The 17194-nt window shown below is 44.4% G+C and overlaps 1 protein-coding gene across 2 annotated transcripts in view; it reads right to left on the reverse strand.

Annotated features, from left to right (window-relative positions):
* The window catches only part of rbm20 (RNA binding motif protein 20), a 214273-nt gene that overhangs the window by 73383 nt on the left and 123696 nt on the right, over nucleotides 1-17194 (reverse strand). For both annotated transcript variants that reach the window (XM_080205310.1, XM_080205309.1), the window contains exon 2: nucleotides 3333-4584. In XM_080205310.1, coding sequence (XP_080061436.1) covers nucleotides 3333-4584 — 1252 coding nt within the window. The remainder of the gene's footprint in view (nucleotides 1-3332; nucleotides 4585-17194) is intronic.

The following is a 17194-nucleotide window of genomic DNA, read 5'->3' on the forward strand; positions in this document are numbered from 1 at the left end:
AAGAATCGAACCCAGGTCCCTGCCGCTGTCAGGCAGCACTGCTAACCACTGCGCCATTGGACCACCAGGGGCCAGGAGACTCACAAACTGTTTGCCATCGGGTGTAAAATGGATGTTTAGGTCCACATGGTATTCTCCGCATGGCAAGGTCAGAGAATCACCCTGCAGGTTATTTGTTTTAAATAAATTGAAGGTAAAATAACTTTACATCAATAAGGGTAATGCTATCTTTTCAATGCTTGTTTCAATTATAGCTATAGCATCCCCTTTTCTCAATCAAATCATAATCTTTACCCAATAGAAATATTAATGAGATATACAGCAGCAATGCCACATAAACACAGTGGCTACAACAGAAGGTCAGAGGCTAGGAATCCTGCAGCGAGTAACTCATCACCTGACTGCCCAAAGCCTATCCGTCATCTACGAGGCACAAGACAGGAGTGTGATGGAATTCTCCCTACCTTCCTAAATGATTCATGAAGTACCATCTACAACAAAGTAGCCCACTTAACTGGCACCCTATCCAACAATATTTCATTCCTCCACCCACCAGTGCATGGTAACAGTGGTATGTACAATATACAAGCTGCACTGTGGCAACTCACCAAGGCCCCTTTGACAGCATCTTTCAAACCAGTGACCTCTGCCAGCAAGAAGGACAAGAACAGCAGATCATCTGAGAACATAACCACCCACAAATTCCCCTCCAAGGCACTCACCATCCTGGCTTGGAAATATATCAGCATTCCTTCACTTTCACTGGATCAAAATCTTGTCACTCCTTCCCTAAGAGCCCAGGGACTGCAGTGGTTCAAGAAGGTGGCTCAATACTGCTGTCTCAAGGGTAATTAGGGATGGGCAGCAAAGACTGGCCTAGCCAGTGATACCTACATCCCGTGAAACATTAAAAAAATCATAGTGACCTTAAGGAGCAAAACCTTGGCATTGACTAATTTACTGACCATTTACCTTAATATATTGAGAAAGCATTTCATAGAATCCCTACAGTGCAGAAGGAGGCCATTCAGCCCATTCGAATCTGCACCGACCACAATCACACTTAGGCCCTATTCCCATAACCCCATCTATTTACCTTGCTAATCCACTTATTCTAGGATCAATTTACCATGGCCAATCCACCTAACCCATATAGCTTTGGACTGCATGGAGAAACCGGAGCACCCGGAGGAAACCCACACAGACACAGGGAGAATGTGCAGTCTCCACATATACGGTGACCCGAGGCTGGAATTGAAACCGGGTTCCTGGCGCGGTAAGGCAGCAGTACTAACCACTGTGCCATCATGCCACCCAACTTCTGCTGTTGGAGGAGGGTGGATTAGATTACTATTTCAGATATAACAGAAATTAGATGGGAAATTCTGGAAAGCCACAGTAGTTGATAAATTGGTTATTAACAATGTGGTTCACTTGCTTCAAGCGTGATGTTGTAAGATCATAGAATCAGACATAAAACAAATTCATAGAGTCACAACGAAAATGGGCACGTGCATCTTTTGGTGAGGTGAGCAGATATGTGGTGTGGAATTCTCCAAACTCATCCTCACCCGTCCCGTTGCCCATGAGAATAGAGAAGTTGGCACTCAGCCAAAACTCCATTCACTACAGTGGCACTGGAGAATCCCAGCCGCGGGTGAGGCGGGCATTTCCAGTGATGGACACAGTGATGGACTGAGATTTCCAGAGTCCTTCTGTTCCCATGTCAGCCATTTTGTTTCTATGGCTCTGTGCATCCAGCAGGCAACAAATCTTTTGCAAGCGGTCAATATATGAACGGGCTTTGTGACAAGATAAAACTTGTCAACATCATTGTTGGGCCAGGGTTCTTTAATTATTTGTAATAAATAATTGAATTTAATCTGATCGCTGGAAAAAAAGCAACATGGACAATTTAATGTAAGGCCTGCATACACAGCAAAGTAATTTTTCCATCGTTTTCATGAACAATCTTGGTGACAAAATATGTTTTATGCTGGAACATGAGACAAAGGATAAAAAAAACAAGTATTTTAGAATGTAATGAATTGTGAGAACTTGAAAAATACTTGACTATCCCCCCTCATTTTGACCAGTTCAATCCCAATTTTCCACTTTCTCACCCAGTTCTGCTTTTCTCTGTTCAGAACACTTTTTACTTCAATTTATGTCAGCAATTTAGTTCAACAATCTCAGATTCTACCTCCCTTCTCTTCGCGCCCTTAGCCCTGCTGTTTTTAACTTGTGATGAGCAAATGAAAATCACCAGAGTCGCGTAGACTGTTCTCCCTATTTTTGGGTGGCACGCTGGCACAGTGGTGCCTCACAGCATCAGGGATACAAGTTCAATTCCCGGCTTGGGTTACTGTCTGTGTGGAGTTTACACGTTCTCCCTGCGTTTGCGTGGGTTTCCTCCGGGTGCTCCGGTTTGCTCCCACAGTCCAAAGATGTGCAGGTTAGGTGGACTGACCATGCGAAATTGCCTCTTCGTGTCAGGGGGACTGGCTAGGGTAAATGCATGGGGTCACGGGGATAGGACTTGGGTGGGATTGTGGTTAGTGCTGACGCAGTGGGCTGAATGGCCTCCTTCTGCACTGTGGCATTTTACGGCTGGTGGTGATTTCAACCTGAGAGCCACCACACCTCAGGCAAGGGGCAAACTGAGAGAGCAGGGCCTTCACAAATAACCTCAGCCTGGTGCGGCAATGGAACCTGCACCATTGCTTCACATCACAAACCAGTCAACTGAGCTTAATTAACTCCACCAGCAATTGATTTGATTCACTTCACTCACTCCTTTCCTAACCCAATTTTATCATAAAACTGTCCATTGTCACCAGTAAGTGGATTCAGAGATAAATTCTTTACAGTTTTAGTGAACGTAGATCCACAGATCTTTCTCACTACCTCAGAAACTTGTCTATTATTTAAAAGTGGCTGTCCCTCTCGGTGCAATGGAAATTTAAAACCTTAATTGTTCCTGTGCTGCCAGGGAAGAGACAGAAGTTTACCTAAAGGACAACATTAGTGTTCAATTAAGAGTGTTCAAATGTTTTGGATTGTGCTCGATAATCTTTATACATTAGAGAATATTTACACAGAATTTTTGCAGGTTAAAAATGCTAACCATAGCGTGGTTAATTAATTGTACATAATGTAGACTCATCAGAGGTAAAGTGCACCTGAGTGGTGTACATTCTGAGTGAGTTCAGAATACTAAGAGGCTACCTATGGGAATGAGGCACGTTGTAATAAGAGCCACACATTCTATGCACCGGGCCCACCTCCATCAGGTCTAACAAGATCTGCTACAGTCATGCTCCAAAACCCACCTTCAGGTTAAAGACTTTCTTGTCACATATTGAGCAGATGTGGGGCAGCTGTGATGGCACCAAGCCGTGGAAGTCGTTAAGTTCATGAGGCTGGATCTGTCTTTCTGGTAGATGGAGATGAAACGCGCCCTGGAGCTGCTTGTCACTTTGATTGAACTGGGGGCCTGTGAAGTTCGAGTTGCTGTTGTTGAACCTGTTGAAAGAAGGCGGCCCTCCGATGCTCACCTTGCCCTCAGACGTCGGCTCCTCCGGGTTGTAGAGCTCATTTCTCATCTGCAGCTGCTGATTCTTCGACGACCACACCTTCTGGGACTGGGCTGCAAAGTCAGGCCTGTTGGGTTGCAAGAACTGCGAGGGGCCTTGCCACTGATCGGGTGCCCAGGTTCCCTGATTATTCGGCCCACTTCCGGTTGGATTGACGTGATGAAGGCCTTCGGGTTGCTGCGGGAAGCCACAAGCGGTCACTTCTCCCGAAAACCGCGGGGCCTGGACCCCACACATCGCTGAAGAGTTCTGGAAATCTTGCTGAAAACCCGCTTGTGGCTGGTTCAAAATATGCCCTCCTTTAACCGGATTCCCCGACGCAAGGTTACCAGAAAGCATGTTGGCCATATCCCCACCGAAACCAAACTGCTGATAGCCCTGGGTGGAGAGCACCTCGTCATGCATGTACGTGTGGTTGTTAGGAACATTGGTCTTGTTGGAAAAGTCCCCGGGATATTCTGAAAATCCACCAGGAGGATGTGACGAAGCAGCCTTGTTCAGATTCAAGACCGCTGTGGATGGCTGTGATACTATCCCCGCGAAAGGATTCAATCCGATCGGGCCTGTGTTTTGAGGCTGTAAGTTTCCACCTTGGCTGATGCCTCCGGCTACCAAAGGAGGCAGCCCCGGGGTTTGCGAAGGATAAGGTAGTCCGCTGGGTGGCATGCCAGGGCCTGAAATACTAGGCCCGAGCTGTGTAGCTCCTGATTGTCCGTGAGTGGCGTTGATCAGCGTGGGAGTCCTTAACGTGTTAAACAGAGGCTGAGACATGGCGACTTTGCTGAGGACCTGGCTCAGGACGGTCGCAGCAGCTGTATTACTGTCCAAAGCAGCGGCTGACTGAGCAAACTTCAGCCGCTGCAGAGTGAGCTGCGCTTGGAGCTGTGCGAGCTGGACGCTGGCAGCAGATGGCAGGATAGGGTTTGGAGTCCCTCCACTGAACTGGGTGCTGATGGCAAAAGGATTCTTGTCCAAGGCCTTGGCAGAACTGCAATCAAAACACAATTCAGTTAGCAACATTCGAAAGAACAAGTCTAGATTAGAGCAATATTTCCGGCCAACCTGAATCCCAAAGTCATTACCACATGCAGTCCAGGACCACATAGTACCACATAAATCAAAGGCCTTGTAAAACTTGACGCTTTGAAGGAAAACAATGTCAAACTAGTTTATTACAGCAGATGACAGACACCTGGGCAGCTCACTCAGGCAACACAAGTGTCAGCCATTATGTAACATCCTATAATCAAACTAACAATCCGACTTATGATATACATCAGATATGAATCACTCTGGATTGATCTTGATAGGCAAAGGCCACTGCACACGTACAGAAATAGTCCTGACCTCAAGCAGCAGCGGGGTCAAGAAATTTCAAAGAGTTTTGATTCGATAACAGCTTCAAAAAAATTTTCCATTAGAATCAAAGAGTCCTACAGTGCAGAAGGAGACCATTCGGCCCATCGAGTCTGTACCAACCACAATCACACCCAGGCCCTATCCCCATAACCCCATGTCATTACCCTAGCTAGTCCCCCTGCCACTAAGGGGCAATTTACCCCAACCAATTGACCTAACCTGCATATCTTCGGACTGTGGGAGGAGACTGGAATACCCGGAGGAAACTCACACAGACATGGGGAGAACATGCAGACTCTGTACAGACAGTTACCCAAGCTGGGAATCGAACTCAGGTCCCGGGCACTGTGAGGCAGCAGTGCTAACCAATGTGCCACCCAATTAGTAGACTTTACTGAGTGTTTTAAAAAATATATAATTCTCATGGTCGTTTTTGAATTCGGAGCTGCAAAGTTACACAGGATTTTTTTTATTGATTCGTGGAACATGGCATCACTGGCGAGCCAGCATTTATTGCCCATCCCTAGTTGCCCCTTGAACTAAGTGCCTTTGCTAGACCGTTTCAGAGGGCAGTTGAGTGTCAACCATATTTCTGTGATGCTGGAGTCACAGGCAGACTAGATCAGGTAAAGAAGGACAGCAGATTTCCTTCCCTAAAGGACATTAGGCAAAGGTTTTTCCAACAATTAACAATGGTTTCATGATCATCAGTAGATTCTTAATTCCAGATATTTTTTATCGTATTCAAATTCCACCACTGTGAAGGGAATTGAACCTGGGTCCCCATGACATTAGCTGATTTCTGGATTAATAGTTTAGCGATAATACTACAGGAGCAATGCCTCCCCCTTTGTACAGGCCTTTTGGCCCAGCTGGTCCATTAAAGCTTTTAGGCTTCTCATAAGCCTCTTCCCTCTCTCCATCTCCCCCTGTATGTGGGGTCACCATTGCAGGTGCTAAAGCAGCTTTCTCGAAGGCCAACTCGCAGAAAGCAACTGGCCCAGATGGAGTACCCAGACAAGCACTCAGACCCTGCGTGGATCAGCTGGCAGGGGTACTCCCAGACATCTTCAACCTCTCTTTACAACAATCTGAGGTCCTTATCTGCTTCAAGAAGTGATCATCATCCCAGCACCCAAGAAAAGCCAAGCAGCATGCTTTAATGACCATCATCCAGTGGTTCTGACATCCATCATTATGAAGTGCTTTGAAAGGTTAGCCATGGCACAAATCAATTCCAGCCTCCTGGATTGCCTGGATCCACTACAGTCTGCCTATCGCCGCAACAGGTCCACAGCAGACGCCATCTCCCTGGCCCTGCACTCAACCCTGCAACACCTAGATGACAAGGACACCTATGTCAGACTCCTATTTATTGACTACAGCTCAGCCTTCAACACCATTATTCCCAAGAAACTCCGTGGCCTGGGCCTCGGCACCGCCCTCTGCAACAGGATTCTGAACTTCCTAACTAACAGACCACAATCGGTAGGGATAGGCAATAACACCTCCTCCACAATCATCCTCAACACCGGTGCCCCACAAGGCTGCGTTCTCAGTCCCTTATTATACTCCTTTTGCACACATGACTGTGTGGACAAATTCCCCTCCAATTTGATTTTCAAGTTTGCTGACAACACCACTCCACAGGGGGAGCTCCTCAAGGGATCTGTTGTAACCAAGAACCCTAAATGTCTGGGAAATGCATTGTAGGCGATGCTGGCAGAGACAAGAGCAAGAAAGAAAGGGGACCATTAACCAAGGGTGAACTAGACACCCCTGTTCTTTTATCAGTCACCTCATCCCATTGCTATGACTGAGCAAGGCAGTTATGGATTGTCTGAGAATAGGTGAATAGCAAGTCACTGGATAACATAGACTGACCTGCAGAATGAGGTACTTAAAATCATTTGGGGAATTAAATCTCTTCTGAGCCTGACGCGGGTGAGACTTACAGTCGGAGCCTTTCTAACCATATGATTTGCATAAATAGTATCATGCACAAGTGGGAATCCAACTCTCTGAAGGAGCTAATAGCTTTCTCTCTTGGTTTTGCATTGTTCATAGAATCCCTACAGTGCAGAAGGAGGCCATTCAGCCCATTGAGCCTGTACCAACAACAATCCCACCCAGGCCCTATCCTCATAACCCCACGTTTCTAATACCCCTGATATTAAGGGTCAATTTAATGTGGTCAATCCACCTGACCTGCACATCCACCTAACTTGGCCATAGTCAAATCAAAATAGGATTTCGCGGTGAATGGTAGAACCTTAGGGAGTATTGTGGAACAGAGGAATCGTGGAGTTCAGGTGCACAGTTCTCTAAAGATGGAGTCACAGATAGATAGGGCAGTGAAGAAGGCTTTGGTATTCTGACCTTTATCAGTTAGAACACTGAGTACAGAAGTTGGGAAGTTATGTTGCAGCTGTACAAGATGTTGGTGAGGCTGCACCTGGAGTACTATGTGTTCAGTTTTAGTCGCCTTGCTATAGGAAAGAAATTATTCAACTGAAAGAGTGCAGAAGAGATTTACAAGGATGTTGCCAGAACTCAAGGAACTGAGTCAGAAGGAGAGAAAGGTCAGGCTAGGATTTCTTTTTTTTGACGCACAGGAGACCGAGGGGTGATTTTATGAAAGCACAAAAGATCATGAGAGACATGGATAGGGTAAATGCACTCAATCTTTTTCCCAGGGTTGTGGAATCAAGAGCTAGAGGGCATAGGTTCAAGTTAAGAGGGAAAAGAATTAATGGGAACTTTTTTATATAGAGGGTGTTGTGTATGTGGAATGAGCTGCCAGAGGAAGTGGTTGAGGCAGAGACATGGACAACATTTAAAAGGCATTGGGACAGATACATGGATAGGAAAGGTTTAGAAGGACATGAGCCAAATGCAGGGTTAGCTTAGATGGGCATTTTGGTCAGCATGGACCAGTTTGGGCTGAAGAGCTGTTTCCGTGACACAGATTCTATGAACTATGGGAGGAAACCGGAGCACCCAGAGGAATTCACACAGGCACAGGGCGAAGGTGCAAACTCCACACAGACATTCTCCCAAGGCTGGAAGTGAACCCGGGTCCCTGGCACTGTGAGGCAGCAGTGCTAACCACTGCACCACCGTGCCGCCCACAATGTGGAATGGAATAAATGCACAGGCCGAGCTTAGCCTATTAAATGCTGTGAGGAAGCGCTGTCTGGATGTTGCAATTAATGCCACCAGAGCTGCCTGGGAGTATCAGAACACATTAAAATTAAATATTTTCCTGTTCAGAACCAGGATCTAGGTACCCAAGTTGATACTCTTGGGACATGGGTTCAAATCCCACCATGGTAACTGGTGATAAATGAACTCTGGAAGTGAAAGCTACTTGAAGGAATGGTGATAACGAAATGATTGTAGAATATCTGAATCCATCATGAGGAGAATCCAGCCCAATATCTCTACGTTTCACATCTCACCAGCAGCCCAATTAGGAAGTTTAATTAATTTTCAACAGTGGAAAGGGAAAGAACAAACGTTGTTATGACTGTGAAGGTAGCTTGGTCCTCAGAAGACTCAACAGCACCCCATTGACGGTCTAGAACATTTTCAAGTTGACCTCTTGGTACTTTGCAATTGTATATATTTCTTTTCTTCACAGAACATATGGCAGGTGGGACCGTCAATCACTAGGCAGATCACGAAGTGCTAATTCGGCAAGGGTGCTATAGTCACAAGTCCTGTCATCACATAGACATTTGCCAATATTCTGTAGAACCCACAGCTGTTGCTACTCTAGTGCCAGAGGGTATCTGATCCCATGATCAACCCCTGCAACCAACTCTACCCCCTTATCCAGATTTACTCTCATTCAGGTAGAATGCAATCCCAGAAGTGTATTTTACTTAAGTATATTAATAGGGGCCATCATAATCAAAGCTCAGCCATGTTGCCTGGTGTGAGAGTAACACAGACTGGATGCTCTGATATCCCTCCACAACCCAAAGATATGCAGATTAGGTGGATTGGCTATGCTAAATTGCCCCTTAGTGTCCAAAGATGTGTAGATTAGTGGGGTTGGCAGAATAAATGTATGGGGTTATGGCAATAGGGCAGGGGGTGGGCCTGGGTTAGACGCTTTGATGGAGAGTCGATGCAGACTTGAAGGGCCAAATAGCCTCCTTCTACACTGTAGGGATTCTATCTTCAACCAATGTCAGATCCACTGTTCATAACAGGATGCTCCTCACAACCAGCAGTTTCTATGCCCATTGGGTTATCTTTTGAGTAATGCCCACAGTGAGCACAACCCACCTAACAGAGTGTAAAATTACCCTTGCATCCAGCTTTGTTAGTCATTTGCACGCTGTAAATTATTATTACTGCAAACCACATTATTAAGAAAGTAAAGCCTTCATGCTCTTGATATTTAGAGAGTTTTACATGGCCGAGTAGGAGATATTGTGTGGGTAGTGGATGGTGTTCCTATCTCTGAGCCAGAAGCTCCAAGTTTGAGCCCCAGCCCAGGACTTGATGGCCAGTGAAGGTACAATCATAATATAGACAAACAGGTTATAGTATCAACCTGCAAATCCTTCCAACACACCCAGGTGGCAGGTGGTAAGAGTGGGAGAAACTCCTGGTCAGCCAGGTGATGGGAATAAAGTTGAAGGTGACTTGGACTCGCTGGGTGAACTATAACGCACCATACAGACTGTTTGGAATATGACTTTGAGCGGACAATGGTCCATTACCGCTGTGGCTTCACATCCAATTTTCAGTTCGAATGGTGTGCCATTTATACAATGGAATTTAGGCCATTTTGTCAGAAATGGACTGGGAATGGCTAATTAATTAATTTTTTGAAATGCCACCCTGTGAATTTTGAAAAGTAGAATGCGGCAGATGCTGGAAATCTGAAATAAAACCAGGAAATGCTGGAAAAACTCATCAGTCTTTAGGGCAGCAACTGTGGAGAGAAACACACCTTTCAGGCCTCTGGTGATAGGTCACGGACTGAAAATTTATCCGTTCTCTCCCCAGTTGCTGCTGTTGTTAGCCAGTGAAGTTTTCCAGAATTTTCTGTTTTCGTCTCATGAATTTTGAAGGTTGGTTTTACTCCAGTTTGCACTATCCTTTGTTTTGCCTTGGTCCTTTTCGAATGGGCAGTTAGTTGTTGGATTGTGGAATCTAATTCAAGTCCATGGAACAATTGTACATGAGAACAGTTGAGTAAAAGCAGATGAACGCTGCACTGCGGTGTAAGACTGGAAGGTAGACTTTAGCATTTAGATGGGGTGTAATTAAATGGATTCTTGATTTCAAAAATACACAAGCTGTACCATCGTGCAAACTTTAATGATCTGTATATCTGTGCTGGCAACCTTTCGCAATTTGCTTCCAGGCCTATCACTATACTTTTATAGCCACTCAATGTTTATTTGTCCTCAAAACATTGCTATGGAATTGGTAGAATTCTGTTCACCGATGTAATGAATATGATTAGTTATGGTGATGGAAATGCTATATAAGTTCATTGATATGGGGGCATTTTGGTACAGTGGTTAGCACTGCTGCCTCACAGCGCCAGGAACCCAGGTTCAGTTCCACCCTTGGTTGGCTCTGTGAAGTTTGCACATTCTCTCCCTGTCTGTGTGGGTTTCTTCTGGGTGCCTCCCACAATCCAAAGATGTGCAAGTTGGCATGATTGGCCATGCTAATTTGACCCTAGTGTCAGGCGCATCAGCAAGGTAAATGTGTGGTGTTCTGGGGATAGGGCCTGGCTGGGATTGTCATCAGTACAGGTTCGATGGGCTGAATGGCCTCCTTCTGTACTGTAGGTTTCTACGATTCCATGATTCTATGGTCAGATTAGGTGGATTGGCCATGCTAACTTGCCCCTTAGTGTTCAAAGATATGTAGGTCAGGGGGATGGGCCATGGTAAATGTGTGAGATTATAGGGATAAGGCCAGGGTGGGAGAGGGCCTGAGTAAGATATTCTGTTAGTGAGTCGGTGCAGACTTAATGGGCTGAATGCCGAATATAGGGATTCTATGATTCTATATATCGATGCATTCATCGCTGGGAGTACAAATGGAAGGAATGGGCTCAGTTGAGTTTCAGGAAGGTTTGGATAACATCTTATTAGTTTCCACCTTCTGAGTAGCATTTCCAGCATGGTTCCCACAGACTGATTTACTCTGAATCCATTGCTCTCCTGTCTTCACTAACTTCCTCCATTAAACTCTCCCATCCATGTTCACAGCCACATCCTCCTCAGGGATATCAGCTCCTAGTCCCCTTACTACAGACAAAGCCCTGAGTCCTGGCCAACATTCATCCCACAACCAAACCTAAAACATATTACCTGGTCATGTCTCACACCACTGTCTGTGGGAACCTGTGGTCCACAAACGTGCTGCATGTTTCTTAGATCACGATACAAACTACACTTCAAAAGTAAATGATTGCCTGTAAGGCACTTGCAAAAGGCGCTATATCAATGCAAGTTCTGTCTTTACTTATTGCATCACTCAAGTACCCTAACCTTATAACAATGGAATCTACGGCAATGAAAGATCACCTGACCATTTCCAATTCCTAAAATGCTTGTTTTTTTAATAACACAATCAATCAATCTAGGTTTCTCAATGGAAAATAACTGAAATATGTAATAAAGTTATGCTCCTGGGGTGGATATTGTCATGCTCCAGTACATAATGGAGTTTCAGTCAATATTTTATAATTTTTAAAAAAATACCCATGACTCAAGAGGAAACCAAAAGCATTTTCCAGACTGATGGTGACTCAATGCCTTTTCCTGCAACTATTTCAAAGCTTTAATTTCAAAGTGAATTTGCCATTCCGATGTAAAGACATTAGCTGTCTTAAATTCTCAAGATGTAAAAGTCATCATGTGTATTAGCGACCTGGCCACCTATGTTGTTTGTAAAAGCACTTTGGACTTGTAGCGGTTACATGGTGAGACAGGCAGGTTTTTGCCTTTTTTTGAAACAGCTTGAAGCTGTCCTGTTGACAGAGAAATCTATCAAAAGACCGCTGCAAGACATCCAAGCAGCCAGTGTAATCTACAGCAATACCTTGGCATGGTGGCACAGTGGTTAGCATAGCTGCCTCACAATGCCAGGCTCAATTCCTGGCTTGGGTTACTGACTGTGTAAAGTTTGCACATTTTCCCCACATCTGCGTGCGTTTCCTCCAGGCATTCTGGTTTCCTGAAAGACGTTGACCCGAACAGACGCTAGAACGTGGCAACGAAGGGAATTTCACAGTAACTTCATTGCAGTGTTAATGTAAGCCTTACTTGTTGCTAATAAATAAACTTTAACTTTAACTTGAATGCAGGTGAAGAACTCTCCCTGACCTGTTCCAACTTCATGTTCGCCTGAAAACCAACCTCCTAAAACATTGACTAAAAGAGGTTTTACAGCTTACCGAGAACCCTCTGCTTTACAAAACCATTTTTTCAACCAAAGTATCAACTCATCTAAGAAACTATAGGCCTGCAGGAAACAGACAGAATCAATCATGAATTGTAATTATCTTGGGTGGGTGTTCGCCCCAATGCCAGAAAAATCTCACTCGAAGTAAATGGCCCTTTCCATGGTCTACCCCTTGTGTGCTATGATACCCGTGGCGGGTGGAACGGGAACATTCGCCCCATTGTCTTTTTCCCCTCCCTCGTCCGTGTCTAATCTTTGTCAGAGCGATAATGTGGGTGAGTTGAGTGGGTGAAATGTTAATGACCCTGGTGAAAATGTGTGTTAATGAATAACTTTCCTTATTTTTGTGTTCGCAAAATATTTGCTGCTGAGTGTATTTAAATTTTCACAACCACTCTGAGGGAATGAAAACACCCTCTCCTCACATACAAAACACACTGATCATGGGCAGTGAGAAAATACGTAAATTCTGTCCATGACAGGTGTTAATGTCAATTTAGTTTCACTCCTGAGGGAACTTCTAACAGGGTGGAGAAGGTACTTTAGGAACACTGCTTGTGTGGGAGATAATTCCAACCCAGTCTTGGTGGAATGAATGGCCTGCTTCGGTGTTGTAATTTATATGTAAATTCTATGTAATTTGATCTCTGCTCACAGTCCAAAGCCCTTCGTATTACATCGCACATGAACACCAGTTGTCTGTGAGCAGTGCCACTGCTCCTTTATTTAACCATTGACATTTATCAAGCACATAAGCTTTGAAACTTGAACTTGTATCCTTTTCGTAAGAGCTCACTAAGTTGGCAGCGCTGGTGAAGTTATGCCACAACCATCATAAGTATCCATTTGAAAACAATGGCTGCACAAGACGTCTGAATTTGCAACACTCGTCTGCTTTTAACACCTCTTTTTCACAGTTCTAAGAAATCTGAGACGTTTTACACTTGCACTTTAAGAAATACATTTGATCTGCGGCTCATTGCGTGACATAAACATAACAGACAGAATCATTTTGTAATGAGTTCACGTTAGAAATAATATCTGTCTGGAGGGTGTGCCATGGGGTAGTACAAGTCAATGTGGCTATCATTTTGTCCAAGGCCTGTTTCAAGTCAGCTCATTTCAGCCAGAATAACAGTTGGTGTCTCAATTCAATGTCCATAGAGGAGGGGAATTAAATTAGCCACAGGTCTGATTGTTGATAGCTATCTAGTGACTCCTGTTGCAAATATACATTGGGTAAAGACACAAACTGGCTCACTTGTGAAGCATGGAAATAACCCAGCGACGCTCACCATTTACACGGATATATAGAATCCCTACAGTGCATGAGGCCATTTGGCCCACTGAGTCAACACTAACCCTCTGAGTATCTTACCCAAGCCCTCAACCCTGCCCCTATCCCCTTAACCCCATACATTTCATCCTCCTTAGCCTACACATCTTTGGACACTAAGCAGCAATTTAGCATGGCCAGTCCAACTAACCTGCATATCTTGTTGGAAGAAACCGGAGCACACGGAAGAAACCCACGCAGACACGGGAAGAACGTACATACTCCATACAGTCACCCAAGGCCAGAATTGAACCAGGGTCCCTGGCACAGTGAGGCAGCAGTGCTATTCACTGTGCCACTGTGCATGGAGAAGGTACCAAAGGCCTGACGGCGCCTGTGGGCTTGACTCATTATATTTAGGAGGGAAAATTGGAACAATGATTAATTTTTTTTGATTCATTCTTGGAATGTGAGCATCGTTGGCAAGGCTAGCATTTATTGCCCATCCCTAATTGCCCTTGAAATGAGTGGCTTTCTAGGCCATTTTGGATAGGTTGTTAAGAGTTAACCAGGTTGTTATGGATCTGGAGTCACATGTAGGCCAGGCCTGGTCAGGAGGGCAGATTTCCTCCTCTGGAAGTCATCAGTGAACCAGACAGTTTCATGATTACTATTAACGAGACCAGCACTTTATTCCAGATTTATTGATTAATAGAATTTCAAACTTTATGAGCTACCATAGTGGGACTTGAGCTCATTTCTCCCAAGCTTTGGTCCAACGTTCTGGGTTAGTAGCCCAGGAATGTATGGCCACCTCCACCACATCACAACTCATTCGAAATGGAGAAAAATATACAGACAAAATGGAAGATCATAAGAACATAAGAAATAGGAGCAGGAATAGGCCATCTAGCCCTTCGAGCCTGCCCCGCCATTCAATAAGATCATGGCTGATCTGTCGTGGCTCAGTTCCACATTCCCAGATCATTTGTGTGCTCTACACAAAGTAAATCAGGGACTCACACGTTTCTGAGGAATAGGAGTATTGCCCCATTAGGTGGCTTTTGTGGCTTGCACCTTTAAGAACACCAGGCTCACTCTCTCTAAATAGGCTGAAGCTTCTTTGTGGATTATCAATCACTAAAAAAGTTAAAATATCCCAATAGCTTTTTTTCCCAAAGTGAGATGCTGACATTTGTGATGCAAATGTTTGATACCTACAATTCAGCACCTTATGCATGATGGGTGTATCAGCAGAAAGTCTAGTTGGTAACCTGGGATTAAAAGGTCATGAACTCCATCTACCCTTCCCGCTGCCTCAACAAAGCAGCCAGTATAATCAAGGACATTCTCACTTCCACTTTGATCTGTTGGGAAAAAGATACAAAAGTCTGAGGACATATACCAACTGACTCAAGAACACTTCCTTTCCTGCTGCCATCAGACTGTTGAATGGACCTACCTCGCATTTCTCTACACCCTAGCTATAACTGTAACACTGCATTCTGCACTCTCTCCTTTCCTTCTCTATGAATGGTATGCTTTGTCTGTACAGCACACAAGAAACAACACTTTTTACTGTGTATTAATACCTGTGACAATAATAAATCAAATCAAATCAAATATCCTTGGGCTGGAATAGTTTAGTTTGGTGAAAATCTAGTCCCATTTGCAATTCATAAGGGGAGGTGATGGTCGAGTGGTATTATCGCTAGATTATTAATCTAGAAACTCAGCTAATGTTCTGGGGACTTGGCTTTGAATCCCGCCACGGCAGGTGACAAAATTTGAATTGAATAAAAAATATCTGGGAATAAGAATCTACTGATGACCATGAAACCATTGTCAATTGTTGGTGCAGCAGGTGGTCAGGAAGGCGAATGGGATGCTGGCCTTCATAGCGAAGGGGATTGAATATAAAAGTAGGGAGGTCTTGCTGCAGCTGTATAGGGCATTGGTGAGGCCGCAGCTGGAGTACTGTGTGCAGTTTTGGGCGCCGCACCTGCGCAAAGATATTTTGGCCTTGGAGGGAGTGCAGAGGAGGTTTACTAGGCTGATACCGGAGTTGAGGGGGTTGAGCTATGAGGAGAGGCTGAATAAACTGGGCTTGTACTCGTTAGAGTTTAGAAGAATGAGAGGAGATCTCATTGAGACGTATAAGATGATGAATGGGATGGATAGGATAGAGGTGGAGAGACTCTTCCCGCTCAAAAAAGACAGTAGGACTAGGGGGCACAGCCTCAAGATAAAGGGGGGGCGGTTTAGAACGGAGTTGAGGAGGAACTTCTTCACTCAAAGGGTGGTGAATCTCTGGAATTCTCTGCCCGTTGAAGTGGTGGAGGCTGCCTATCTAAATATTTTTAAGACGCGGGTTGATGGGTTTTTGATAAGAGAGGGGATTAAGGGTTATGGGGAGAGGGCCGGAAAGTGGAACTGAGCCACGACAGATCAGCCATGATCTTATTGAATGGCGGGGCAGGCTCGAAGGGCTGGATGGCCTACTCCTGCTCCTATTTCTTATGTTCTTATGTTCTTAAAAACCCATCTGGTTCACTATTGTTCTTTAGGGAAGGAAATCTACTGTCCTTACCTGGTCTGGCCTACCTGTGACCTCAGAGCCACAGCAATGTAATTGACTCTCAAATACCCTCCAAGGGCAATTAGGGATGTGCAATAAATACTGGCCAGCCAACGGTGCCCATGTGCCATGAATGAATTTTTAAAAATTCATATTCAATGCTAATATTACTGACAGTCTTCTGTATCGATTGATAAAATGTTCCAAGGTTTAAATTTTTCCCAATTCATTTTCACTGATCCTCAACAGAAAATGAATAAACTTGCCCACGCAAAAGATTTCCAAATTGTTTTAGCTGAATTAAAACGCATTTAGATAAAAATATTTTTTAAAGAGTACACTAAACTGATATAAATCTGAGAGTTTACACTGAGTTCTTGATAGAACAAGTCCCTCCACCCTGACAATAAAAATCTCTTTCCACGCCGTTGTTGGATTTAACTCTGTGTTTAACCTTCTTGGACAAATGCAAAAAATAAAGATGAGAATAAAAAAAATGATTGTTTGATCTTGTGGTTCCCAGACATTGAAAATAATCAATTTTCTGCGGCAGACACTGGAGTTTATTGTGTGTGTGTGTGTGTGTGTGTGTGTGTGTGTGTGTGTGTGTGTGTGTGTGTGTGTGTGTGTGTGTGTGTGAGAGAGTGAGAGAGTCAGAGAATGCTTTGGTACTCAGCCTGTGGTGCAGCAGCAAATGATGTAGCAGCCTGGATATTCAGGTGTAGTTGTACATGGCAATATTGTCCCTCAGTCATTTTGGAATAATATAACAATATTATTCATTAACAAGGGCAGTGTTGGGTGAATGGAGTGGTTGAAAGGAATTGTTCTCACTTTATAGCTTAATTATAAAATCCCTACAGTGCAGAAGGAGGCCATTTGGCCCATCAAGCCTGAACTGACAACAATTCCACCCAGGTCTTATTCCAGTATTTAATG

Source organism: Carcharhinus amblyrhynchos, chromosome 17 (assembly GCF_965287045.1).
Source record: "Carcharhinus amblyrhynchos chromosome 17, sCarAmb.v2.hapA, whole genome shotgun sequence".
Classification (NCBI taxonomy): domain Eukaryota; kingdom Metazoa; phylum Chordata; class Chondrichthyes; order Carcharhiniformes; family Carcharhinidae; genus Carcharhinus; species Carcharhinus amblyrhynchos.